Source organism: Lycium ferocissimum, chromosome 7, assembly GCF_029784015.1.
Source record: "Lycium ferocissimum isolate CSIRO_LF1 chromosome 7, AGI_CSIRO_Lferr_CH_V1, whole genome shotgun sequence".
Lineage (NCBI taxonomy): Eukaryota > Viridiplantae > Streptophyta > Magnoliopsida > Solanales > Solanaceae > Lycium > Lycium ferocissimum.
The window spans coordinates 27,967,591-27,995,553 of NC_081348.1; the positions used below are offsets into that span (position 1 = coordinate 27,967,591).

The 27,963-nt window shown below is 35.8% G+C and overlaps 2 protein-coding genes across 5 annotated transcripts; both read right to left on the minus strand.

The window, feature by feature from the left end:
- Window positions 1–54: 54 nt before the first annotated feature.
- On the minus strand, window positions 55–27,963 carry LOC132064139 (glycine--tRNA ligase, chloroplastic/mitochondrial 2). 3 transcript variants are annotated; one of them, XM_059457032.1, is made up of 30 exons: window positions 27,642–27,963; window positions 26,792–26,842; window positions 26,287–26,354; window positions 23,854–23,935; window positions 23,655–23,718; window positions 22,405–22,460; window positions 22,092–22,169; window positions 21,886–21,960; window positions 21,549–21,619; window positions 20,340–20,456; window positions 19,613–20,234; window positions 18,398–18,469; window positions 17,046–17,128; window positions 15,666–15,714; window positions 14,362–14,424; window positions 14,186–14,275; window positions 14,023–14,109; window positions 13,380–13,451; window positions 13,216–13,274; window positions 12,953–13,046; window positions 12,311–12,529; window positions 10,444–10,538; window positions 9,876–9,966; window positions 9,698–9,802; window positions 9,304–9,342; window positions 8,813–8,902; window positions 7,061–7,162; window positions 6,183–6,264; window positions 5,885–5,970; window positions 55–275 (listed from the first exon to the last, which is right to left on the minus strand). In XM_059457032.1, exons 1-30 carry the CDS (start codon window positions 27,873–27,875, stop codon window positions 177–179), a joined length of 3,195 nt encoding a protein of 1,064 aa, XP_059313015.1. In that variant the 5' UTR covers window positions 27,876–27,963; the 3' UTR covers window positions 55–176. The 3 variants fall into 3 exon arrangements, with proteins under 3 accessions (XP_059313015.1, XP_059313014.1, XP_059313016.1); XM_059457031.1 differs by lacking the exon at window positions 55–275 and adding an exon at window positions 4,958–5,312 and having other exon boundaries at window positions 27,642–27,962; XM_059457033.1 differs by lacking the exons at window positions 55–275; window positions 23,854–23,935; window positions 26,287–26,354; window positions 26,792–26,842; window positions 27,642–27,963 and adding an exon at window positions 4,958–5,312 and having other exon boundaries at window positions 22,092–22,172.
- Window positions 1,850–3,688, minus strand: LOC132064140 (uncharacterized). 2 transcript variants are annotated; one of them, XM_059457035.1, is made up of 4 exons: window positions 2,927–3,688; window positions 2,695–2,795; window positions 2,466–2,581; window positions 1,850–2,337 (listed from the first exon to the last, which is right to left on the minus strand). In XM_059457035.1, the coding sequence occupies exons 1-4, from the start codon at window positions 3,315–3,317 to the stop codon at window positions 2,088–2,090; spliced, it is 858 nt and encodes a 285-aa protein (XP_059313018.1). In that variant the 5' UTR covers window positions 3,318–3,688; the 3' UTR covers window positions 1,850–2,087. The 2 variants fall into 2 exon arrangements, with proteins under 2 accessions (XP_059313018.1, XP_059313017.1); XM_059457034.1 differs by having other exon boundaries at window positions 2,695–2,813; window positions 2,927–3,681.

Sequence of the window (27,963 nt, forward strand, 5' to 3'; positions counted from 1 at the left end):
GAAACACCTAAATAGTAGTGTTTTCACACCAAAAAATCAGGAAGTTTCCTAGCGTTTCAATGGGAACCTGTTTCCCACCATGTTTTCCGAGTGAGCTGATTCGGTGGGAATGAGGTGGGACAATCATACTGACTGTCGATGGGAAAAACCTCTATTTCTAGTAGTGTATACATACTTCAAAATCCGGGTAAAACTGAGAGATCTACTATTCCCCTTGGCAAGTCTGCTATTTTCTTCAGCAGTGCAAGCCGGTTTGTTCTGATCCGTTCGTCTTCCTGCAATATGCATAACGAACAATTAACTTGAAGAATGGGAGGCACAAGTATGCACTATAGTTGTATCAGCATGCTTTTGCAGCAACGTTGGTTCATCGTAACATACATAATTGCTTTCCAGGTGTGAGAAATGTGCACATTGTGAAAATCAAATGAACGAATTGTGGTAGGAAAAAGCTCTCAGTATTCTATAGTTAAGAAACGAACTGCACGTACAATTCTCCTAGCAGGAAAACTACAGGGCAGAAAAGTATCAAAACTATCTTTTTCAACTGAGGCGTAGTAATAGTTGTTATAGTTGTATTGAGAGTGAATTTTGACATTAGAATTAAGAACATTTCATACTAAATCCAAAACCTTAGTTACACTTGAACATAGTGTCCACTCGAAGAGAGAGTGGCTTCAAATATGATGTTTGGTAACAAATCTATCAGAATTTATTTGAATTATTCAGAAACAAAACGATGTCTAGTTGCCAACTAGTGGAGGAATATGCAAATGGAGATGTCTAAGCTAAAACAGAGCCATGTCCAATTGCAACTGTGGAGATGTTGAGCTAGAACAAAATCATAAATAGCACAAGATGGAAGGCACAGAATATTTGCCGCAAATGAAGCTTCAAAAACTGTAGAGCAGCTCTCTAATATGGTCAATGGACTTTCTTCAAGAATTGAAATGAAGAAATAACTGGGAGGAGCAAGTATCTATAATTTAAGCAATTTAATAGTTTTAGACATTTTAAGACAGACTACCCTTCTTTTAGATGAGAGAGAAATTGTATTAGAAAGGAAAAGCAGATTGATGCATGCACCAAGACAGGAAGGCGTTCAATCGGAAGCTAAGAAGAAGAAACTTAACAAAGCAAACATCATACTCTATTCGATGCGCTTCAATTAAGATAGGAAAAACCATGGTAAGCAGAGACTATAAGCCTATAACCTGTTGGATGTGCACGAATCAAGATTATATGGTCAATGCTCAATTTTCTTATAAAATATTTTCTCAGTCTTGCACGTTTATTATATGTGAAATGACTAACTATGAACAATATATTTCTTATTATTAATTAGCAGCTGATTGTGTTAGCTAATCTAGCACATTCGTATATCAGACGTAGTAAGTAACTGCTTTACGCTGAATAGTTTAAAGCTCGCATTTTCTGGAAAGGAAGCACACCTGAAACTTCCTCATAGTTAGAGTTACTGATTCCTATTTAATTTAGCACATTCACATGTTCTTAAGGAAGGTCAGGAACTAGCTGGTGGTGGCTCAAGGGTATTAATACATTGTATATTTGTCTTGAATACGTGTTATCCAATCCAAAAGTTTTACAGTGCTGTAGGACTAACTTTAGATTCACCCGTAAGTTATGCAAAGACCATACTTTTGGATGGTGGTGTATTTCCAGACATTTGATCCACAGTAAAGTTGCTACCTTTTACCTTCTCATGTATGTATATAATTTGCTTTTGTCTCTTTTGAGGAAAGAAGGAAACACCCATGTTTCTTTCTTACTTTTCAGCAACCATCATTAGCTTAGGCAACTATCATTTCATAAGAGTGACAACTGTCTATACTAAAAGCTACTCACTAGGATGATTGAATTAGGCCAAAGAAAAGAACTTTACATCTTTTTGAACATATCAGCAATGGTGTGTATATTCATTGTTTCTCGATGTACGATAGTTGCCAATATTCATGAATTTTGTATGATATGATAAACCCTGGGGCAGGTTTGGGGTTAATACTTGAAATTGACATCCAACCTTGAATTTTGGGATTGATATAGGCTAATGCAGATTGCTGAAGATTTTAAGGCATGACTCTGGCTTTAAAGCATCCACATACGAATGATTCATTCTGGGCTCTATTTTGATCTTGGGTATGACTCTGAATTGGCTTTGGACTGTCAGCAGTATTGGCTTGGCCGGGAGGAGGAGATTCAAACATCTGCAGCTCAACCATTTCCTTGCCTTCACATATTATCTTAACCTCACAGAATTCAGGCGCATTTAGTAATATCTGATCCGCTGTTCCGCAACCTTTTTTCGACTTTAGTTTCCTTAAAGATCCATCAAAAAGAAATACTTACTTAAGAGGGACGCCAGTTAATTAAGATCAACAAGATTCAGAAATAAGGACAAAGCTAGGACGGGACTAAAATTTAAGTGAGATCGATAGTAATCATACTTGAGATTGGCTTTAGAGGTGCCCAAGATGAGCCTTGTTATGTTGCAGATTGGAATAAGGTCCAGTATGGCTTTTGCTTCCATGTCGCTCTCTATAAGTATGGTGTCAACTTTAACCTGTTGTTGAATGTTCTTTTACATGGTTAGCCTCAAGTCATACATAGCCTCATGCTATCTTTGTTTATCAAGAAGCTATGCTAGATGAATGAGTAGCCAATAATCATGTATACCTTTCTAGCAGCGCATGCATCAAAAAACTTTTGAAGGAACTGGCGTCTCTTGCCTCTTTCTTGAGCCATGTAGTTCTCCTTTTTCTCTGCACTCACTTGACCTATTGGAATCAATCCCACTGTTGTAACCATCATCGTCACCAAATAACAATTAGTCAATGAATGTTGAAGTATACACTACTGTTGAGAGATGAAAATTAAAATAGAGATTATGATTGGTTAGCTAGCTTACAAGGAGTAGGGATGTACTTGGTCTCTGGATAGATATGAATGAGGAAAAGAATGGTCGAAGAGTAATCCGGGACAGCATGATTGAGAGTCCAAAGAACAGCATCCATGCTTGAGTCCTTGCTAATCTTATTACTATTACCACTGCTATGTCCAACAGCAACATAGACAACAGCATGATCCCTGTTGTTGTGGAAATCAAAGGAATATAAACTACCTTCAACTTCAACTTCTTTTATGCTAGCTAATCCTGTATTGATCTCCAACAACTCACTTGCCGGAACATAACCACCATTACTCCCATGTTCTTCTATTTCTTCAATCTCATTCCCTAAACTAGTACTTGTCTTTTGTCCTTGACCATCATAATAACACAGCTCTCCGCTCTTCGTCATTTCTAGGCCTACAATTGAAATCAAATGATGATCTGATTGACCAGACCCCAATATCCCTTGCTCGCTTCAAAAAGATTTAAGTTATTCCATTCTTGAAAAGTTAATAGTAGTACTAATCAAGTATTAAACAGGTTGTAATTTTACACACACCTTGGCTACTTTTCGGACATCTTAGTGTGCCAACCCAGCCACTTTGACTTTTCCATCTATGTCGGTTTCATTATTCATGGTCCACCGATTTGATTTTTCCTTCTCTATGTTCACGTCTAAGTCAAGAAAGGAGGTGATAAATTTAACAATTCTTGTATTAGAGGGACTGTCAAGAGAATATACGAATACGTGCGGGTATCTCGGCACCCACCAAGCTACTATGTTGTCCAAGTCTGAGGTCAAATGCATTTTAGCCTTAAATTTTATTTGACTATCCAAATAGATGAAAATGATCCTTGAATTTTATTCACATGTTTTTGTACTCATTTTTTATCGCTTCTATGTGAAAAGAATAGTAAGTATAACTGAAATATACATTTATAATAGCTCACAACAAAAAATTATTGCTTCGCTCGAACTAGCTTTAACTTCTTTTTTCTAATTTTCCTTCTTTGATTTTTCGTTGTCTATTTTTTAGGGGCGTTGCAAAATACAATATTGATAAAAAAAAAATAAACAATAAATCGGGTAAGTTAAAAGTTTTGGATTAATAAGGAGCAACTAAATAGTCAAGAAATTTGAAAGAGTTAGCAATTACTATTATTCGTTCAACTCTTGCTGTCTAAATTGTGGGGTTTCTTGAGAACTTAGAATGAATACAAGAAAACAAAAACTTGTGCAGAAAAGTTGCATCTTGGAAACACTTATGCAGCTGACTGACCAGTGAAATTATATGGTCAAATAAGTTGAAGAGTAAATAAGAAAGGCTTTCTTGACTAATTCGCTCCCTCTGGACATAGAATTTTTTTTTTTTTTTTTTTTTGACCTTTTTCCAAAAAGAAGATTGTAAACATTGTTTGTTCATGCAATTTGACCAGTTTTTGAAATATTTTTGAAGAAAAAATTTAAGTTCCAAAAACTAGTTTGGGCCAGTTTTTGGGTGAAATTTTATTCAACTCAAAACCTCACTTTTTTTTAAGTAATATGCATGTCCAAACTGAACTTCAACCTTTAAGAACACACAATTCCAAAACTCTTTTTTTAAGTTCTAATCAAAGCTATGTACAACGCTAGCTTCATAAAGTTTTGAGAATTATTTATATATTGGATTCATCTTATAATGTAAATATAACTTTTCGATGAATGCGATTCCATTAAATTACATTTGAACCATGTAGTGCCATGCCTCTACTTAACGAAAGTGTATCTATACCAACCCAAAACTCACGTACTATATCAAGTAGATATACTCAACTGAGACGTGAGAAGCTAAAGTAAGTTCAAAAATTATTAGTTACAGCTTTTATTTGAATAACTTGAAACAAAATGACTTCAGTAGGTAGAGCGGTTGTTTCTATGTCTCGATGGAATGGTGGTTTGTCCAACCATCTTTTATTTCTGCTGTACTCACTTTTGATTTGAGTAATAATTGAGAAGATACCTTTTCAAAGAGAAAACTTGAAACAAAATCATATATTTCTCAGGCAATGTGAACATACAAGCGATGGTGCATTTTATTGATTCACTTGATACATTGTACAACAGTCAAAAATGCAAACTGTGACATTGTCATGAGATTTGTGTAACAGTTTCTCATTTAGTTCGCTCCTGTTGTGGTCGTATACATTATCCTAGCTGCCTCCACGGAAAAAATGACTCCGTTTACTATTCGCTAATAGGCGATAGCTGTTCTTCTTTGTTGCCTCAGCTGATAGTATGAACCTAAGTGGACAATGTACACATACTTCAAAATCCCGGTAAAACTGAGAGATCTACTATTCCCCTTGGCAAGTCAGCTATTTTCTTCAGCAGTGCAAGCCGGTTTGTTCTGATCCGTTCATCTTCCTGCGATATGCATAAAGAACAATTAACGTGAAGAATGGGAGGCACAAGTATGCACTTTAGTTGTATCAGCACTGAAGAATCAAGCGTCGATTTATGCTTCACCAAAATTTTGGACTACTTTGGTTCATCGAAATGTACATGATTGCTTTCCAAGTGTGAGAAATGTGCACATTGTGAAAACCAAATGAGAGAACATACAGTTGTGGTAGGAAAAAGCCTACTATCATAGTTAAGAAACAATCTGCAGTGCATGTCTAAGCTAAAACAGAACCATGGCTAATTGCAACTGGTGTATGACAATATGCAGTGGAGATGTCTAAGCTAGAACAAGATTGATGCATGCACCAAGACAGGAATGCGGCGTTCAATAGGAAGCTAAAAAGAAAACTTAACAAGGCAAACATGATGCTCTATCCGATGTGCTTCATTTAAGATAGGAAAAACCATGGTAAGCAGAGACTATTAAGCCTATACCCTGTTGGATGTGCACAAATCCAGATTATCTGTTCCATGCGTCAGAACTCTGAAGTTTCTCCTATCTAAGAAAGTAAAAAGAAATCAGAGGAACTTACCACCATTACAAAGACCTCGTTGAAAAAATCCTCCAGCGGTTCTACAAGTACTGAGGATGCTTCAACAAAATCATCAACTTCCATATCTGTAAATGAACAGTTATATACATTGCAAATATTTTGGTGAAAAACTCAACCCACGAATAAACAAGGAGCAGAAGAAGTTGAATACAACAACAACATACCCAAAAAGCAGAAAAAGTTGAATGTATTTACAAAATGTAACATCAACATACCAGACAACTATATTTATTTGAATATATTAGGAAAGGTTATTCATCTGGAGGTGAGGCAATACCTGGATGAATTTTACTTCGTAGTGACAAGAAAGTGCTCCACAAAGCTTTCTCTTCATTTGTTTCAAAAGCTTGATCATCCACCTAATTTACAATGAAATGATGTTTTTACTAAATATGAACAAAGAATGCTAATAGGCAGCCAACTAAATCATTGAAGTTGCAGAATTGAGTGTTTCATAGAGTTAATCAACCAAAACATCAATTTATGCTCAATACTCTACCTACTAATCACCAACGGCAAGAAGTCATGATTCTTGTCTTGACTAAAAAGAAAATCCAATGCTACACATTGTAAGATGTCCATAGAGGTTGACAATATTAACAATTGTATTACCAATCCAGCAGAGCAGATTTGAAAAAAATTATTTGTAATTGTATCAAAGAGAAAAGCACTAGATAACATGAAAATGCCTTCTGTATCAACAACAACAACATACCCAGTGTAATCCCACAGGTGATGTCTGGGGAGGGTAGAGTGTACGCAGACCTTACCCCTACCTTGGCAGGTAGAGAGGTTGTTTCAGATGGACCCTCGGCTGAAGTCTATCAAGATAGCAAAACAATTAAAGTAAAAGACACGAGAAGTGGTAATAGAAAACTAAGAATAAGAAATATGCGAATTAAAAAGTACAAGTAAGAAAAGATAGCAAAACAATTAAAGTAAAAGACACGAGAAGTGGTAATAGAAAACTAAGAATAAGAAATATGCGAATTAAAAAGTACAAGTAAGAAATATGCGAATAAAAAAGTACAAGAAAAATTCTGCAACTTCTGTAAAAGAACGCCATTTTTCTACAGATGCAAGTTCAAAACCCGGTATGGTGGAGTATAATCACAAAGAAGATTTATGTTACAGAAAGAAATTTGTTGAGTATACCTCCGCATCAACATTGGCATCCTTCCCGCGAACAATTCTTGTTGGACGTGAATATGCTTCAACAACCTTAGGCAAAAGCTCTCCTTTGGACAAGGACTCCATCTACAAATGACGGCAATAAATATCAATTATACAGTCCAAAACATCATAATGAATTCGAAAAAGTACTTCTATACTAATTAACCCATTGCACCACTCCAGAACCAACTGTACCATTTTGTATTCAACATGAGACGAAGACACAATACAAGACATTTAACTTGTCAAAAGAAGCAACAAAAAAAGATTCCTAACACTTGGCCACAAATTTGAAGATTAAAGCTCAAAGTTCTTGAGTTATATTTTATATTTCTTGATGAAGAGTTATAATTTATATTTAATTTAAATTATATTCAAATTCAGCAACTTGTTTGGGACTGAAGCATAGTTGTTGTATATATTCGGATTCAGAGCCACACAGAAAACTTCCGAAAAGAGCGTTAAGAATAATACAACCTCCTCCCAATATAGCACTTCTAATGCGTCCATCTGTGTCCTGGGACCTGGATATGACTCAAGATATCATCTTGCCTCCTTATGCAGAAATCACTGATTTTTAACACAACATATCGAAGTCCAAATTGCAAATATGCATAAACTCTTCTAGATAAACAACAACATACCCAGTGAAATCCCACAGGTGGGATCTGGGAAGGGTAGAGTGTCGCAGACCTTACCCCTACCTCGTGGAGGGAGAAAGGATGTTTCAGAAAGACCCTTGGCTCAAGTAACGCACATCAAAGCAAGTGAAAAAGAAAATACAGAAGTAAAGAGGACATATCACATAATACGGTAAGCATTACACAACAGTAACAGGAAGAGTAACAACAACAAAATAATGCGATAACCGAAGCACAAGACACAACAAGTAGTAACAAAAATCGAAGGACAGCAAAAATCAAAACTAAATATACATAAAACTGTATTTCTGTCATAATTAGGTTTTCAGAATATCTTAACAAACATCGTTTTTAAAAATCATCAGTGCTATAGAACATGCTCAAATATATAAAGTTTGCCTTCAAAGTTGAACTATGACGCAATGGGGGAGAAATGGTACAAAAGAGTCAATTCATATAAAATAAGAGAGACTAAAGTTTTAACCATAGTGGAGGAGTGCCGGGGAGGGGGGTGCTTGGAAGGAGACAACAATTGAACATTTAGTGGAGTAACATCATGTTGCAGATATTTCATAGAAACATCAAACTCCTGGACACTCAGGTGTATCTCTAATGCGTCCAATTTTTCAAGAGGAAACTCTCTCGAGCAGTTACGTCCAGCATAGGGAGAGAGCAATGAAGAGCTTTCAAGAGAGAACACTCACTAGTGCCAATGATACTTCAACATGCATAGTGGTATTAGCCAGAGAAGACAACTCCTTTCCATAGAGCATTCATAAGCTGTGAACCTCTTAGGTATAGGATATGCTTCTTCTTTTTTTAATTGTTTTTATTACATAGGGGTAGGGGAAGGGGATTACAATGTGGGGATTCGAACCCTCACCAACAAGGTGAAAGTTCAAGTAGCCAACCAACTGAGCTACTAGATCCCTACTATGCTGACTTTTGTTTACACAAATTTTAATTGAGAACTTTCAAATTGCCATACGGAATAGAAAAAGTACTGCCTCTTAAGACATGAAAGAGGCAAATTATCAGCAAAGAATAATAACAAATAAGTGAGTGCACAAGAAAGGAAAAGGATAGTGGTTACTTTGTACACCGACTTAGTAGCCAAACCAGGTCGACTTGCACGCTCGGAAAGAACAGACCTAACAACTTCTGGGCTTATACCTTTGTCCATCTGTAATTGAAACACAGCAGCATGTGTCAAATTTATATAGCACTTTGTCTAAAAAGTCTTCTGTTCTTTCCTCTTTTCTTTTGCTTTTTGGAGGGGAGAGGGGGCAGTAATAGAATGGTCCTAAGACTGTCAAAGACCATACTCCTCTTCACATGAATAATTGATAAAAAAGGATTTATTGAAGAGATCAAAATTATCCCACGATGTTCAAATACTGAACAAAAAGAAACCTAGAAATAGTTCATGCACTAAGATGATAAAGATATGGAACCTAGAGGAGGCAAGTGAGAAACCAAAGACATATTCAAAAGGATTACTAACTGTGGAAAGAAGAATAAAAGAAAACCAGAAGAACAAAATAACAACAGCAGAGTAATAGCGTGCATGAAAATGGAACATACCAGAAATTGTTCTAGTCTTCGTGTTACAAATTGATGTACCTTAAATGGAAAAAGAAAAAGAAGAATCATGTCATATTTATGACTCCTAAAGTTGCAAGGATAAAACATAAGAAAAGGACTGCATGCATCATACAAAGGACAAAAGACGACCAATTTATTGCTAGAGTTTATCTATATTAACTTAGTATTACTAGTATACAGCATATTTAAATATCCAGCCTACAGGACGTACTGCAGCTGGTGAATTACATCCTTTATTTCAACAGTAAGTATTACGAACAGGCAACTGCAAGGGGACATAATTACCCTTCAATATTACCCAGACCAACAGAGACAGAATCAAGTCACTACTTCTGTAAAACTCTAAACTAAGCAAATAGGGCGGTCATCTTACATCATCGATTATCCTGACATCTACTTCAATGGGTTGCACTGCAGCAGCAAGTTCTAAAGCCCGTCTTAAGTCCACATTTCTGTCAATTTCAACCAAGAGTTGCACCTATGGAAAACAAAAGCATGTGTTATTGTTACAATTCTTTAAATGAATAAGGCTGTTCAAGATTGAGACATACAAGACCGTAGGAGATCCTTCGCAGGCCAAATGGATCATTACTTGAGCTTGGCTGACAGCCAGCAGCAAATAAGCCAACAATGCTATCCAGCCTGCAGTAGAATATCACTATATGAGAGACGACAAAAAATTGGAAACTACGCAGCCAAGAGAATAAAATTTAAGGGAAGACATATGAAATTTAAGGGAAGACATTCGTCATGGTATCACTAGGATAAGAAGTGCATGCAATTTAAAGTTAAAGCATGTAGAAGCACCGCAAGCTAAAGCAACCTTTGCATGCACTATTAGTGGAAGCTAATTTCGAAGAATAGACATTTTGACACGAAATTAAGCTAACGCTAATCGGGTTTAGCAGATTAGAGACTACCAATCAGAAGATGATTACGAGTACACTACACTTTTTGGTGCATTTCTGAATTTCTCCCTTAAGTCAATGCATAACATGTATCAGGTGTCTAATACGAATCATCCAACATTGATCCCACAGTGACATGAATCATACTTTTCCTTAATCCTACTGACCATCTGGAAACCTTAAACTGAAAGGTAACCAGCAGTAGTCATACTTGTCAGTAATTGCTAAAACAGTCCCAACTTCAGTTTTTGGGAGCATATCTCCAGAAAATCGCGGAAGTGAGATCTCAAACAATGCCTCTGCAATCTGTAAAGCACATGACAGAAAAACTCTTAATGTAGTCAGATAACATAAATAGAACACCAAAACAATGAAATAAATCACAAAAAGGTGACACTAAAATTTCTATCAAAAGTGAGAATCTACAAAGTTAAATAGCTGGAAATTATTTGAATTAGTGAGCCTTTGCTTCAACAAGTTTAAATAGCCGGCAATTCTTTGAAATAGTAAACCTTTGATTCGGCCTTTGGCCAAATGTATTATTGGGACGTAATTAAATTATATTGGTACTATAAAGCAATTGAGTGATCTATTCAAAAATCACTCAGCAATATTCTGCATCAAGCTTGTAACACATGATTTGACAAAGTACACCACAACTTTCTCTGTAAAAACAACCGATATTGCATTGCCTTAGCTTCATGAGGCGCATCACAATACTGTTACAGAAGTACATAACTACACATGAATGCAAACATATAAGCCAACAGAAGAAGACACATCTATGTATTAAGGAGGAACAAAGACATCCTGATTTCTGGTTCCTTCTTTTATGGTCTCCAGAGCGTAACTTGAATTTAGAATTCTAAGATTTTGTGCATTATACAGAAAGTTAAGAGGAGTAACGAAGACATCCTGATTTCTGGTTCCTTCCTTTATGGCCTTCAAAGCGTAAAGCTTCAACATTTAGAATTCTAAGATTTTGTGCACTAGACAGAAAGTTAGAGGAATCTACAGAAAGGTAGATATTCAACTTCACAAAATTCAAGGACAATAACTCAACTCTGGACCCATCACCTACACTAGATTACATCTGTACAAATAATGACTAGAACTAATTGAACAAGGCAGGAACAATGCCAGTCAACACCATACAGTGGTTTTTTTGTCAATCAACAACAACATATCCAGTATAATCCCACCAGGTGGGGTCTGGGGAGGGTGGAGTGTATGCAGACCTTACCTCTACCTTTTGACGGGTAGAGAGGCTGTTTCCGATAGACCCCCAGCTCAAAGAGAGATGAAAAAGCATCAGGAATAATAAACAATAATAATAAGCAGTAATAGCAGCAAGATAATATGATAGATAACATAGTAAAAGAAGCAATCAAATAGTACTAGCGATAAGAACAAGATATTCAAAGCAGTATAAAAGGCATGGCGAAATACTATAGAAAGTAAAATAATTTGATAATTGAAGTACAAGCAACAACAAATAGTAACAAGAATCGAAAGACAAGGACCTACAAGGATAATCATGGACCTACAAGGATAATCATACAACTATTAGTATGAAACTATGCCCTTAATTTGTTTTTTCCAGAATGTGAACACCTGGTCCTCTTTTCTGTACTCATTTTCCAATTTAAAAGAAATTCTTGTCTTATTCAAAACAAAGGATAGAACAATGAACTATCTAAACATTCTAATGTATTTGTTACAAAATTTCCCCCCTCTTTGAAATAAAACTCTTCTGATGTTGATTATTGCCTGCTAAAACACAAATTAAACATTGATTCCCTCGGCAATTCACCGCTCCTGCTAAAAGAAACAAAGTATCAGCCTGACCTCATTTCCTCAGTGCTTTGGAAGATGCTTCTTTTGCAGTAGTGCTAGTAAAGTAATTAAATCACAGACCAGATATAAGGTGATGTATATTTAGAATAAACACACATACGCATATGATCAGTTAGCAAATACAATTAGAATACAACCAAAAACAAAAATCTAGGATCAATTGACAACTGAAGAGTCAACTAGTCACAAAAGTAACCATAAAATTTTTTGGTTCTCATTACCTCCTTTGAATAGCCATCTCTAAGTGCATAGTGGCGTGCCATTGTCCCTGAGAGAGAAGTAAACTCTGTAACAACTGCAGTTGCAAGATCAGCCATGGCTAATGAGGCCGCATTTTGGATGATTTTGAGTTTGTCTTCACTCATTTCAAGAGACAGCCCAATTTCACTAGCCAAATTCTGAACTCGTGACATTTTATCTAGCATAGTCCCAAGCCTCTCCTGCGTAGATACGTCATCATTTAGCGAAAACTACTAGAGACTAACATATCTGCATGAGCCACTAGCAAAATATACCATGTGGGACTATCGTTTAATAGAAATTTTGCTTGATGCTCTAGTCAGATATTACCATATGAGGTTACAATCTCATAATTGATATTTTTAAAATAAGTGAGATTTCATTGATTGCAAAAACAAACTGCTGGTATGTACATAAAAAAAGACTAATTTCAGATTTGATAACAATCAATTCTAAGACTTTACTTAGAATAGGATTTCAATACTTAAACATGTAACTAAATTTAACCTAAAACAAAAATTCCCTGATTAAAGAGGCCAACAAAAGCTACAGTTTGCTAGAAATTTGAAGTCAAGCCGCAATAGGAAAAAAGAGGATAGTCAAGATGGAATTCTAAGACTTACATGGAAGAGAATCCCTTTTAGTTGAGTACAGAATTCGGAAAATTTTCTATTCGTGTCCATCGCATAGAAAAATTTTGCATCTTCAAATCGAGCTCTGCAATGTGTATGAGCATATACCAATTATCATAAAGTAAGCTGATAAAGGAGTAAAATCATAAAAAGTGCAAGTAACTTATTTAAGCCTGCTTCAACTCCTGCAAATAGCACCTAGATCTAAAACTTTAGAAATGTTGAAGGAAAGAACTAAACTAAAGGATAGTAACCTTAGCACAGCTTCATTTCCTTTCCTAACTACCTTTTCATCAATTGATCCATTTGCAACCTGAAAGTTAGATCCATAACGAGTTACCAATTACAAACTAACATCTCATTTTAAGCTAATCAGGCCACAGTTTGCCACAGATACAACACAGTTAGTATTTCTCACTGTGACAAAGTATGGCAACAGTTCCCCATTCTCATCAGTCATAGCGAAGTATTTTTGATGTTTCTGCATCACCTGCATAATGCCAAAAAGAAAGAAATTTTTAACTAACTCTGACATGATGAAGAGCTTCAAAAAGGCTTAAGAATAGTGACATGCAATAGCAAGGAAAAACGCGACCCTGCAGTCAAGGCCATGCTTGACAGTCACCGGCACCCCAACTTACAAGGCAGGGGATGAATAACCGATATGCATGGATCCATGAAAGTCTATTTATATTCCTCCACGTATTGCAATGGTAAACAGTTTTGTATGAATTAAGTAATTGGTGTTTGGATATCCAATTACAGAGATATTATTTTGGTCAAGAAAAGGAAGTTGACACATATAGTGTCTAATCCTAAAGAAAAGCTCTAATAGCATTTAAGCCTACAGTACCAGAACGATTACATATCTCCCAGAAACTGTAACGTCTAGATTTCTGATTCTGAGAGACGAGATGGCTTTAAAAGGCATAATCAACAAGTAGAATATCCATGCTTATTTCCTTCACCAGAGATGGTCACATTTTTTGCGCAACCCTAATAGTATCATAAATGAAGACAGCCACAAAACAACTGAAGTTCCAGAGAGTATGAGAGTTTACCATTATAAGTAGTTCCTTTGGAAGCTCTAAGAAGGACTCATCGAATTTGCCAAGTACAGGCAGTGGTGCCTCAACAAGATTCACAACCTAAGCATTCAGGAAAATGCTTAAATACTGTTCTGTCGACGTTTGAATAGGAAAAGTCTGAAACTTCATCTATTACCTCATCAAGCAAATCACTTTTCATTACAATATGTCCATGTACACTTTTTGCTAAATCGTTTGAGTTCTCCACAATTGTTTTCTTGCGATGCTGATATTTGATGATGGTTAAACATCAAAAAGATCATTAACAAGCATAGTAGGTATGTATGGAAGTTTATGCAGAACTTGAATTACCTCGACATCAACAAGAATCCCAGCATCCTGCATTACATTTGCATAGGTTTCTGCATCCAAAATCTGTAGTATTTTGTCGAAAGAATCCATCAGAGATTTTGCTTCCAAGGGTAGAGGAAGTATAGCAATTCTCCTTAAAAAGTGAAGCTATGAATCTCAAAAAGATATTTAAAATAGAGAAAAGAAAAGAGAACTTGAATTGAATTGACTATTAACAACAGATAAGGGCCTTTATCGAACACTCGAAGATCTTTCACCTCAAGCCTCCCATCTTTTTAGGGACGTAACCACCTCCCAACTTACTAAATGAAACTTTCTTGCTCTATCTACTGAATTGAATAGGAAGTTCCTTTAGAGTCTTTCCAATTTACTTATAAAACTGGCTGATACACAATATTCTAACATTAAAGACATTCTACAATATTCTATAAATTATTATTTTTCATATTTACCTATTCAAATAGAGTGAATTTAGACATTTTGAAAGTATAAAATTAATTTCCTTGATCAAGCCCTCTTAATCTCAAGGTGGTGAACTTAGTTGAGTTTGAAATTTTTTAACTAATAAACATTGCCGTTGTACTTTGATTATTTTATTCATCTATAGGTATAAACATGACTTTCTCGCTTTTGGCATTCGTGTTATCATATTGTTTTCGATATGCATCTCGACCTTTGGTCTCCTCTTGTCTTCCTCTCTCCCTCCTCTCTTGAGCCGAGGGTCTTTCGGAATTAATGGGGGTTAGGTCTGCGTACATGGTGGGACTATACTGGGCTTGTTGTTCTTGTTGTTGTTGGTATAAACATTGCCGCAATCAGTAGTTCACAAATTAATAGACGTAGGGAAAGTACTACTGGAATAGTGTTGTCGGAATAGCACTCCTTGAATATTACTGCCAAGAAATATTGTGTAACATAAATTGATTTGGCACTACCCTAAGATTGATTAGCACACTCTCCCGAGACAAACATGATTGGACACTGTCGCAAGGCAATGTGGATCCATGGAACAAGATTGAAATAAAGGACTTCAATGCTGCCTGCATACTCAAGTTCAATGAATCTAGACATACTTTGAACATATAACAATATCAATTTCCCTTGATTTTCAAGTGTAATAAGAGAGAAAACACAGCAGATGCAACAAAAGGATGACCAGGTTCTAATATTTGAGCATGATGACAAGAATAGAAGAGCTTCCAAAAGATAAAGTGTGTTATTCCCAACTTCCACTACTTAATACATAAGTTGAAAAAATGGTGAGCACGGGCGGAAGCGAGATGTCTATAATTTTGTGTACAGACCTTAACTGTAGCTGATGGAGTATTGCGTAGACCATGAGACACATTTCCACTGTAGCAAAATAAAAGAAATACAGTAGTAAGAGACAAACCAAAAACCATAAATAAAACCAGTAAAGAACGAACATTGATCCCATAAGAGCAGTAACGCTACTGATAAATGCACAAAAATATATGCAGTACAAGTACTCATCCAAACAAATGTGCCACAAGTGTGTATTTAGAATTACCCTGGGCTTTAGAGCAAATTCAAGATATTGAATTTCATTAATGAAGAAAATCTGGTGACCTCCAACTGGGCTCTGAAGTAAACTAACTTGGAGAATGAAAATCAAAGCTTAAACTATTGCAGACTGATGAAAATGTAAATAACTGTAAATATGGAAAAACTGGATTCTCAATCCATATAATTGGGCAATTAGGAGATTTATAGGGATACAATTAGAGGTTTTCCTTTCTTTTGCATTGTTAAACTCTATTTAATCTGCAAGAGTTTTGAAGAAATAAATTAAGCAAATTCCATCTCTCTAAATCTCCTCTTTTCTGTGAAATGGTATCAGAGCTTCAGGAATCACATTTATCTCCTAGCCCTAAAAGACCATTCCTTCTCAATGTAACTTTTCACTTGAATGTGTTGTTTATAATCAACTAAACGCAGATGAAAAAGTGAAAAGATAAAACATGAAGGAGCCCATATATCAGAGAAAGAAAGCTGATGCTGGTGGGGAAAAAGGCAAATAGATAAGGCTTAATCATTTATTAGTGGGGCCTTTCATGAAGTGGTGCTAGAGAATAAAGGATCACCCCGGCTGACCACTTACAGCTTATAAATTGCTAGAAGTGCCAAGCCCATAGTAAGTTTGCATTGATTAAGACCATGCACAACATCTATACTGGGAAGTTTCACAGAAAGAAAGACAAAGGCAACCAAGTGTATGACAAAGTCAACTTCAAGATAGACTGTCCTGCAAGTGAAGCGCCCGAAAATAGTAGGATATTGAAAGAAAGCTGAGATCAATCACTATTTTCTTCTACTAAACTTCCGTTTTCCCTTCAACTAAACACATCCAACAGAGAGTTTTTCCTTCTATTTAACAGTTACTGAATTCCCTCAACACAAAATTATTGTGACTTTCTTGAGAGTGGACATAAAACAGAGAATTAGCTTTATTACCCACCCAACCGGCCTGAGAAGAGGAGATAAATCATTGGATATATAGTTTTTTTTTTTTCCCGAAAAGAAAAAGAGAAAAACTAAGAGTTGACAAAGTACCGGAACCGCAACCCTACTTCTAAGCACATGTGGAGTAAAGTAGTAAAGGAATTTCTTTTATACAAAAAAAAAAAAAAAAAAAAAAAGAGCAGGCAGAAGCTCAAACTTGCCTTACAACTCCACCATACATAAATGGAAGAACTACACCTCCATGAAGGGCCAAAATCCAACGAACAGGTCTGCTGAATGCAACCTACATGACAATCTCTCAATGCACATTATATTCATATAGAATTTACGCATTTTCTTACAGTTATAGAATTTTAAAATACTAACAGCTGTGAAGACTGAATTGAAGAAAAAATGATGAATAAGTTTGAAGAAAATGCCATACAAAGCAAAAATAGCACCAAATTTGCTTCTGGGAAATATATCACTAGTTCAGGGTTGATTTACTTTCCTTTACTATACCAAGTACTTTTGTTATAGGAAAGAGAGAAAAAAGTGTGGAAGAATGGGAAGCATTCAAATGAAAACCGACAAACGCAGAGGTTAAGCGGATTATTCAAGAATCACATGTTACTATTACTATATTTCAATCCCATAAGACATAAATTAGTCTTTTTTTCTCATATAAAAAGCAATTATCATGGATAATTAGATTATGACAAACTTCTATCTTCAACGGGAAAAGAAGGATATGAAAAATTGGAAAAGAAACTTGATTGGATCTCTATTTTTACGGACTCATAAATGTTCTAAAAATTGGAGAAAATTCCTAAAAAGGGAAAGGATAATTGATCCAAAAGAAAAAAATAATATACTTAGATCAGAAGAAAAGCGCACTTCCCCCAAAGAAATGGAACATAATATCTTAAACACTTAATTATGTGTGGTATGGCATATAAGGAAAACACAAAACAGCAGAACACTCCAAGATTGTTTTTTTTTTTCAGCAACACATGCTATAATAGAGTAAAGTTTCTATATTCAAAGTGATGTAAAGCACCAGGTCTTCTTCATGAATAATAGCCCCGAACCCATGATTAGGGGATTTGTTTTATCTGATGTAACTATTTTGGGACTGAGCAGAATTGATCCTCCTCTTGAATACATCCTATAGAAAAATTTCTTTTGAAGGAAAGCAAAGGCTTCTTTTCCTTTTGATAATAACAGAGACAAGGTAGCTGTTAAATGGATTTGAAACTAAGTTTCTGGTGAAACCTCATCTTTCTATAGTAACAGCCAAAGTGTTTTTGGCGTTGAAGCTCAGTTCCAACCCAACTTAACATCCTAATATCTACTATGTTTTTCCCCTTGCCACCTAGTAGCTTGATAGGAAGGTTAATATGAAGACAAATTATTCCAGCTATAGAAAATGGTTTGTTACATAATTCCAAGGATAAAAAAGGCAATAAAACACTTAGATTATAATAAACAAACTGAAAAAGATAAACACGAACATGGTCACAACTCACGCATATTGCAAAGAAAAAGGGTTAGTCAAAGTCGTAGCACATACATCAGAGTTCCAACGCATTGATTTGGGGAATGATAAGCTGGCAATTATGTGAGGTAGCTCTTCAGACAAAACCTGTTGATAGTGATTCAAACAATGAGATCTAGGAAACTCAAGTATTATAAACAAAAAAAGAACATATCTGTTATATTATTCATTTATACAAAGCAACAGAAGAACAGCGTAGCAGCTTTTAAGAGATTGTTCAGGTTTTACGTACTAATAGTGAGAAGGCATAAACGAAACTGCAAAAATTAACTCGAACAAAAACAAAAAAGGTTAAATATTTCAGCGTTAGGCATTTAGGTCCTTGGACCAAAGCCAGTTCAAATTGAACAAATAGCTCTTCTTAGAGATTCACTACCAAACTCTCCAATTACAGTGGCTATTTCTTTTATCTTCTTCAAAGAGCTGTCCAGCAACTTGACATGGCCAGCTATCTGTTACATAAAATCACCGAAAATGCGTTCATAACTAAGTCATGCCTAATAGTGATCTACACCCAAAAGAAACACCACATGCCAATATTAAGTCAGGGATCTCGAAAGACACACCACATGCCATTATTAAGACAGGGATCTTGGGCCTAACTCAACCCCAAAAGGTAGCTCAAGTCTTTTCGTAGAGATATACTACCAACATTAGCTTCCGTTTCTCTTATCTTTCTTCGTAGAAGCTGTCCAGCTAACTGCCACGTGAAATCACCGACAATGTGGTAGTAGCTAAATCATGTCTAATAGTGGTCTACACCCAAAAGAAACACAAGAGGCCCATATTAAGAAAGGGATCTTTTGCGTAACTCAATTCCAAAAATTAACTCAAGTATTACCAGTTCAAAAGACACCATATATCATTAACACCATAGTGACAGTTATTCAAAGGCTCATCCTAGAATCCATTAGCATTTTGATCACCAAAATAAACGTTATTCCAGAAAACCTGTAATAAAACATAGTCTACAAGTCTCAAGGTCAACACTCCACTAGCTTCTCCTTTTCAATCTCTCCTTTTTGACTTAAAGAACTTGATAAAAGTACATGGCGCTCATACTACCAAATACAGCCAAACTTAATCAAAAGTAATCTCCATGATTAACTTTGTAATCTATAGCAGTAGCCTTCGTCACTGACACACTCTACTAAGGTTAGCTAGGTGTTGAAAAGGAAAATTTTACTTTTCCACGAAATCATACACAAAACACTTATTTTTTATGTGTACCTCGAATGCAAGCCTTGATGTCTCCACCAAACGGACATAGACATATTCTGTTTTTCCTTCAGCTCTTCTATACATGGAGTCCAAAGGCACATTATTTCTGCGACAAAAACCTTCAGCAGCCTTCGTAGGATTTCCTTCCATGTCAAAAGCTTTAGAAACAGGAGGTCCACGAATCTCAACCTCATTTTCAACTTGCTTAGAATGTAACTTCTCGACGCTAACTACTATTCTTCGTGGTGTGCCATGCGTTTGTACTTCCCCATGAGGCAACCTTTGTTTGTCCAGTAACTGAACAATCAGATCCTTGAGTTGCTTGCATGCACTCGATACATCAATTGGAGGCAACTCCTCAGTCCCAATTTCAAGAACAAACAACCGTGGCTCTGAAGGCACCTTTCCTGTTGCTTCCTCCGAGACTTCTCTTTGAACAAGAAGATGATCACTCTGAGAAACAACACCTAATGGATAGCCAAGAGACTCCCTTGTCTTCAACCAAAGTTGTGCGCATTGACGGGCTAAACTACGCATACGCCCAAAATAACGAGCACGTTCTGTTACCCCAACAAAGCCTCTTGAGTCTAAAACGTTAAAAGCATGAGAAGTCTTCAAAAGCTGATCATACCTAGCACAGTGTAAGGAATAATGTTACTCAGTGTAAAGTTAACAAAATATTTATTCTTATCTCTATTCCGTGAAGAAAAAATAGCATTAAAATATAAGTACATACGCAGGTATTGCAAGGCCTAGATCAAGCAAACGGCGAGCTTCTGCTTCAAAAAGATCAAACTGCTTTTGTATGTGGTCAACACTAGCATGCTCCAGATAATATGCACTCATCTCCTTCCTGAAACAGAAGCTTGAATTGGAATCTCTTTCCTGAAAATGATTGTTTTATCAAGCACAAGTACTCCTAATTTTATTTTATCTTTTTCTGATAAGTGCTCCTAATTTCATTAATGACATAGTAAACCACAGAAACCCTTTACATACAGACAATTCAGAATTTTGCCAAATTAAAAGAAAATCAATTTATGGATGGAATCAAATATGCAGTATTTAAAAGTATTCGGTTATTGGGAAATAACGAAAGCATAGCAAACACTGATTTGCTTACATGACAAACAGAAAAAGTCTATCGACTTTGGCTCTTATCATATGCCATGCATTATCCATCTTACAGCCTTGTAATATCGACATATGTCAAGTATCTCATCCTTTTGTTTTTCCTTTTATTTGGAAATGACTAACTTAGCATTAAGTCTCAAGAGATAAGTGCCAAAGAGGCCCCTTCCCATTCAATAATTAATGGACAAAACAGAAAAGGTAAATATACCATTTGAGAGGAAGGAAGCAGTTTTAACTTTTAAATGCTCTTCCGGTAGACTACATAAGAAACTCGTATAAATAATAAGTATCGGTTTGACAATTTCCTGACTAGTCCTTATTTTCATAATCTTTATACCCTAATGCTAGTGTCTATATCTAACATGTTGGTCTATCTGCCTGACACTTAGTATATCACTTAGTATGTCACTTAATTATCTCAGAAAAAAAAAACTTAGTATGTCACTTAATATGTCTAGTCATATTTTGCCTTCCTCCTTTACAACTACTGCTTTTCCTTTTCTTTTTTTTTTTTTTTTTTTTTTTTTTTTTAACAACAACAACTGCTTTTTCTTTTATACGTTATAAATGCAAGTTTCATTTTCTTAAACAGTTAGGACTTGGAACTTAAAAGAAATGTTATGCCCAATGACAAGAAATGAAGAAGATAATGTTTAAATATCCAATCTGGGTTCGAGTCTTAACAAAAAGTAAATAATAACATTTCTCTAAAGGCATAAGAAAATCTATAAGAAGCAAAATGATATATCTAATAGAAAGGCAATCAACAAAAAGAAAGGAGAAAGCTTCTGGCTGGATTTAGCTTATTTACTCATTTTCCAGAAAAAGCTCTCCATACGTAATGCCATCTGCATACTGAATCTTTTTAAAATGATCAACACCCTGCAGATAAGTAATAATGAGTCATAACAAGCAAAATATTTGAGAAACAGAAGAGAATGCAGGTAGTTTAGCCTCTTTATATTCTAAGATATGGGCAGTGATGACCTCCTACATGAAGGTTAAGGCCTTTATTCCCCTAGTGAAAAGAGCATGCAGAATTTATACAACGACCTCATCGTTTGTTTGAAGAAGAAAAAAGGAAAGAAAGAAATCATAAGAGAGGAGTAAGAACAAGCCTGAAAGCGACCTCAACAAGCGAAATTAACCTGAAGTGACATAAGGATACGCTCAAGCCCATAAGTGATTTCAACTGATACTGGCATCAGTTGAATGCTTCCAGCCTGGAATATTAAAAGTTAATGAGTGGATGTGCTCAAAAATAGAATAAGGGTTGAACAGAAAAGCAAAAGGACAAGTTCTTGTAAGTCAACAGTAACCAGTAAAGCAAATGAAGTTGGAGAAAGAGAATAACCTGCTGGAAGTAGGTGAATTGTGTGATTTCCATTCCATCCATCCAAACCTCCCAGCCCAATCCCCAGGCACCAAGCACCTACTAGTAGTTCAAGCCAACAAACATTTAATAATACAGCTCTGAGATACGCAGATGGAAGGAACACATATTATTGTGCGTCATGTAGCAGAAGACCCCATTCATGCAAATCCAAACAAAAAGTTGGAGATTTGCCTGAACAGGGATAAGTACGGAGGAAATATACAGTTCATGAAACATTATATGTGCATTACAAAAGTTAAACATCCCTTATCAATAGAAAGAATAATCTTACAGGGCTCTCCCAGTTGTCCTCAACAAAGCGAATATCATGCGCATTAACATCAATACCTGTCAACAAATAAAAGCTCAAGCGAAAACAATTTCTAGAACTAATATATATATATATATACAATCACACATACACATGTGCGTATGTATACAAGAAACACATACATATACAACATGAAAATTGCAGGAAAAAATTGCAGGAAAGTTCAACAACCAAAAGGGAGAAAAAAAAAACAGTAAAGTGTACGCCTATTTGGTTAAGTATGGCTGTTACCTAAGCATAAAGTTACACAAAATGTTCTATTTTTAAGAATAAGAACAGGAAGAAGAAAAATAACATACAACCACTCTTTTTCTTTCTATAAAGTTATTCTTTTAATTAATTTGGAAGGAAAACAGTGGGATACGAGTCTTTTAGAACAGTAGAGAACCAATACAACTATATGGTTCTCTACAAATAACATCCAATCATCTACACTAATAGGAATCTCACAAGTATACCAAATATTAACTAGAACAAATTAAGTGACAAGTTGCTTCTAACTTTTGAGTTCCTAAAATAAGCTTCTCTTAAGGCTTTTCCCTCAATATTAACTAGAACAAAGAAACAAATAGTCTCTCTATCATAAGTGACAAGTTGCTTCTAACTTTTGAGTTCCTAAAATAAGCTTCTCTTAAGGCTTTTCCCTCAATTCCTTTTCAATATATCAAGGTCTCCATGTAAAGCAAAGTATGTTTCTCTTTTTCCCCAGAGTCAATGTTATATTATGTGAATAATGAATAGAAAGAAACTCTGTGTTCCTCGACCTATTCCAGCAAGCATGATCAGTCATCTATATGGACATGTTTTCTTTAGTTCATCCTTACAATTCTTCCTAATCACATTTTCTATCGACATGTTCTTGCCTCAAACTTGCATTATGTCGTACTCCTAGTTCCAACTCTAGATTTATGCTTTATTCTAAAAAGTAGTTGCCATGCACGCCTTTTAGAAAGCAGATCAGAGACATTCAAATTCAGTGACCACGGCATTCTGGTCACAACACAAAAAACAGAGATTGGTAATCATGGCCCTATCTCCCAGGCTCAAACCTTACATATGGGAAGAGTTTGCAACTTTTTGCTATTGATACGCCGTGCAGTTTTATTACTTACCAGAAGTGCCAAATGGAAGAAGTTTTTGTTACCAGTTACCACATAAGTTATTCCGAAAGACATAATGCAGGAAAAAGAAAGTAGATATTGGTTGCAAACCTAACGCTGACAAGCTACGGATGAACAGATCCTGCGAATTTCCTGGATCAGGCTTCAAAATCACCTGAGTTTCATTCAAACACAAAAGGCATCCAGAAGAATTAAGTCGAAGGTACGATAATTTCATTTAGGGCTTCAACAATACTAAGCAACCAACTGTGGTTCAGAATTTTAGTCAATAAATTGAAGGCAAACTGACCTGAAATTGTGTATGCCTTTGAAGTCTATTTGGATTTTCTCCATAACGACTATCATCTGGACGAATACTAGGCTCTACATACCTGTCATCAGACAGTCACATTGATAGCCATACAAGAAAATGTACTACTGTATTCACTTCATTGCCAATATAACATCATCCTTCATGCTCATGATTAAGATTATGGTGAACCAGAAAAGAGTAAGTGAAGAACTAGACAGTGAATCAGTTACCACAGGCACCTCGTCTGGTGCACCTCAAGGTTAAAGGACTGATGTGAATTAAAGGAATGGGATATTTTGGAATAAGGCTGTATGCAAGCACAACTGACTAGTCCTCTCTCTTTGCCAAATTCATACTCATTTAGTTAGAAAGACGAAATCTCCCAATTCTTCTGAGAGGTGCGAAAAGCATGATAGACCATCTGTAATTAGCAAGAAAAGAAATGGGTATCTGACACCCAAATCTCCATTCAGATACTATAGAGGACTCAATTTTGTCCAGATTCTAACAATCACTGTGTCCTTTGACTTAATTAGTCTGCACAAGTGATTGCAATGTGGGCAAAACTTTTGTTTTAGGATGGATAACATGACATGTATTCCACTTTTTAGATTAAGGAGATCATCTCCAAATATCACAAGCCTTAGTTTTTACAACAGCTTGCAATCCATGTCAGTCAAACCACAGTAACTGTTCAATCAAAACTTACTGATTCACGATACGGAAAGCATTAGTTTAGCTTAAATAGAGCTAGATCACGATAGAGGATGTTGCCGCACGCCTCCCCGCCCCCCCCCCCCCCCGCGGTTCCCCTTAGGTGGGTGGAGAGTAATGGCCTAATAAAACTTGATTCCTTTTTCTTGTGGAAGGGGAGGAAAACAAGAGAATCTTACTAAAGAGTTGCACTAGGCAATGTCATCTCACACGGAGCGACAAGAAAGCACATCTAAAGCTATAGATCTCGTCTCTTCGTGGGGAAATATTATAACAGGATAATCAACATGACATAGCTTCTCTTCGAAGAAGTAAGTTTAAAACTTAAAAAGGCAAACCTGACATAATCATTGCCAATGACACTAACCAGTGTTAATTTAGACGAGCTTAAAAGCAACAAGGGCCCTCGGGCTTTAAGCGAGAAGCAAGCGCATGCTTCATTGAAGTGAAGGGCAATTTTAAAAGAATATCAAAATGAACCTTGAATAAAAAGATAAAATAAAAAAATAAACAAGAACTCCACAAAAATAATATGTCTGACAATAGAATTCAGTGAAACAATAAAAAGGATTAACAAACTGAAAAGGAAAATTGTCCATGACATTCTCTTAAAAAAAAAAAAAGGAAAAAAAGATTAAAAATGTCCCATTGAGTTCTATAAAGAAAGCAAGAAAAAGGACTAACCAAAAAGAAGAAGACAAATAGAAATAAAATCTGAGAAGAAGCAAGAAAGAGAGAGAAAGACGAACAAAGAAAATAAAATCTGATACATTCCTCTTGTGAATGGCCTAATAAAACAAGAAGGGAAAGTATTGTTGGTACATTCATCTTGAGAATCTTTTTTTTTTTTTTTTTTTTTGGTATTTCATTCTCCAACTTTGCATGAGCTTGAGGCCTCCCGTGCCTTTTTGAATATTTTAGTTGCACTCTTATCTCAAAGGAGCGAAAGTGGCAGCTTTCTTATGGCATTAATTGCGAACTCATTCCATTTTTGGAGGATATGTTCCCTGTTACTGCAGGCGGCCGGGAAGCCTCAAGCTAAGCCCCACCTTACTCACCTCAATATCTATAAAAAAGCCCTTTCCGCTTAAAAATGTCCCATTGAATTCAGTGAAGAAAGCAAGAAAAAAATGACTAACTGGAAGAAAGAAAAAGGACAAATAAAAGATAAAATCTGAGAAGTAGCAAGAAAGAGAAAATGAAGACAACACAAACAGAGAAAATAAAGTCTGGGAAGCAGCAGAAAAAAAAACCGCAGCAAGACACAAAGAAGAAGCAGACAACAGCGAACCACAAACCAGTGGAAACCTGGAGCAGAACTGTAGAAGCTGAAGAAAAGAAGCAACAAACAAACACTAAGCAGCAGCAACTGTGAGTTCGAACTTCTCGCCTCTATTTTGTCTAAAAGGTCTCCTTATCTTCTTCTTTTCTTTTCTTCTAAAAAGGCCATTGGTTCTTTAAAACAATTAGTAAAAAGCAAGAGTTTCTTACTAGCTTTAGTATCGCTTCAGCACTTTAAGCGATGAAGTACTCGCTTTTAGCAACACTGACACCAACAATGACTAAGATTTTACTTCGCATTAAAAAGACTGTCTAAGATGGGGACGACTTTTTTGCGCATTTCCTCTCTTCCTTTAAGAAATTCAGGTCAAATATGAGGATGCTAATTGTATCGGAGAACTTAATAGATGAAATGATCCTATCAGAAAATCTTACGCAACATTCCACGGTTCTGGTCCGAGAACCCTTAAATATGTTAGAGGATTCATAGTCCCAGCTCCAACCTGGTCAGTGCAATTTAAAATTACACAAGTTAGTAAAGTAGATGAGAAAAAACTCTAAAGATTGTAAATCTAATTTAAACACTCAAAGATCTAATAACCACTAAAAGTCCACTACAAAGCATATTTTATCTAATCATATGTACGCAATCCAGATTCGGTGCAATACACAGTACATTAACGTTTCCCAAAGTATACAAGGAGAATATGCTCAGCATTCCCATTATGCCAGTATTATGATAAAAGTTACAGTACCTATCAAGAAAGAAAGTATGCAAGGAGAATATACCTAGCTCTTGCAACTTGAAAATCACAATTTATGACTTTGATAATGTATGAAGACTCATTAAAAAGAAAAGCATCAATTCCAGCGGAAAAGCAAGTTAATCTTTTCCTATCATGTCTTGTACTTTTTGAGCCTAAAAAGGATGACATCATACCTCAGTATTGCTGCATTGCATCACGGCACATCCTACGGAACCCCAATACTCCTATCATGTTAAAAGGATAGGTTAATCCATAGATAATTTTAAGATAGATAAGAGGAGGCCAAAGAGAAAGCTACGAGAATCAAGACATATGTATCCATCCATTTAAACATCTTGTAATTCTCGTGAATAAGACAGAACTTCTGCAAAAATATGGTAGACAAAGAAATCATGCATACCACATTGATATATCTCTTTTAGCAAGAATGCAAGATCCCTACCTGTCACCCTTTCCTTTCCCATTCTTGAATTAACCAAAGTATAACTAAATTATACCTACTCTACCATGTTCCTATATCTATCTCTATATAGGCAGGGTACAAACATCCCCATAATAGGTTTTTGTTTCTATTCTTTATCATCAAAAGAAAAGTTACCTCCAAAAAAGAAATTGAATAGTTTCTTGCTTGTGGTTGGACTAATGTAACACTTAAAAATTGTGACTTGATACAATCTTGAAACCATAAAGAGCTATTTGTTGCAACAAACATACTATGTCCAAGAAAAGTGAATGAAGCTTCTGTACAATTGCTATTTATTATATATTTTCTCAATCTTGAAACCACAAAGAGCAATTTGTTATTCCATTGTAACACAACAATTAGGCAACCCCATTACAATGTTGAAACTATAAAGAGCAATTTGTTAGTAATTCATTGTATATTTGATCAAGAAAGGAAATTGTAACACAATTAGGCAACCCCATTACAATCTTGAAACCATAAAGAGCAATGCATTATTCCATTATATATTTTCTCAAGAAAGGAAATTGTAACACAATTACACAACCCCAATTGAATACCTGAAGCCTCTGAATGGCTTGTTGGAAAGTGGGAACAGATGGTTTCTTTTGATTCTCTGAATTGTGAGACACATGTGAAGAAGAAGTGGACACTGCAGAGACATTGGCAGATTTAGAGAAGAAACGCCTATGAAGAATGACAGGTAGAGGAGGTTTGGTGGTTAAAAGAAAGGAGAAGTGAGTCTTGTGGGGTTTAAGAATTGAAGTGACTAAGGGAAGTGCAAGAATCGCCATTCAAGATTTGGAGAAACCTCACCTTTCTGGCTGGGGTTTATGATAAAAGGATTACGGACAAGGGGACTTGTTCATCCCAACCCAATAA

Excerpts from the sequence above, each read along its gene's own strand:
- LOC132064140 (XM_059457034.1), bottom strand. The coding sequence starts at position 3,317 with ATGACGAAGAGCGGAGAGCTGTGTTATTATGATGGTCAAGGACAAAAG. Across the intron at positions 2,582-2,694 it reads ATGCATGCGCTGCTAGAAAG|GTTAAAGTTGACACCATACT; the intron begins GTATACATGATT and ends ATTCAACAACAG. Across the intron at positions 2,338-2,465 it reads ACCTCTAAAGCCAATCTCAA|GAAACTAAAGTCGAAAAAAG; the intron begins GTATGATTACTA and ends TGGATCTTTAAG.
- LOC132064139 (XM_059457032.1), bottom strand. The coding sequence starts at position 27,875 with ATGGCGATTCTTGCACTTCCCTTAGTCACTTCAATTCTTAAACCCCAC. Across the intron at positions 23,936-26,286 it reads CCAGAACCGTGGAATGTTGC|GTATGTAGAGCCTAGTATTC; the intron begins GTAAGATTTTCT and ends GTCTGATGACAG. Across the intron at positions 9,343-9,697 it reads ATGTCAGGATAATCGATGAT|GTACATCAATTTGTAACACG; the intron begins GTAAGATGACCG and ends TTTCCATTTAAG.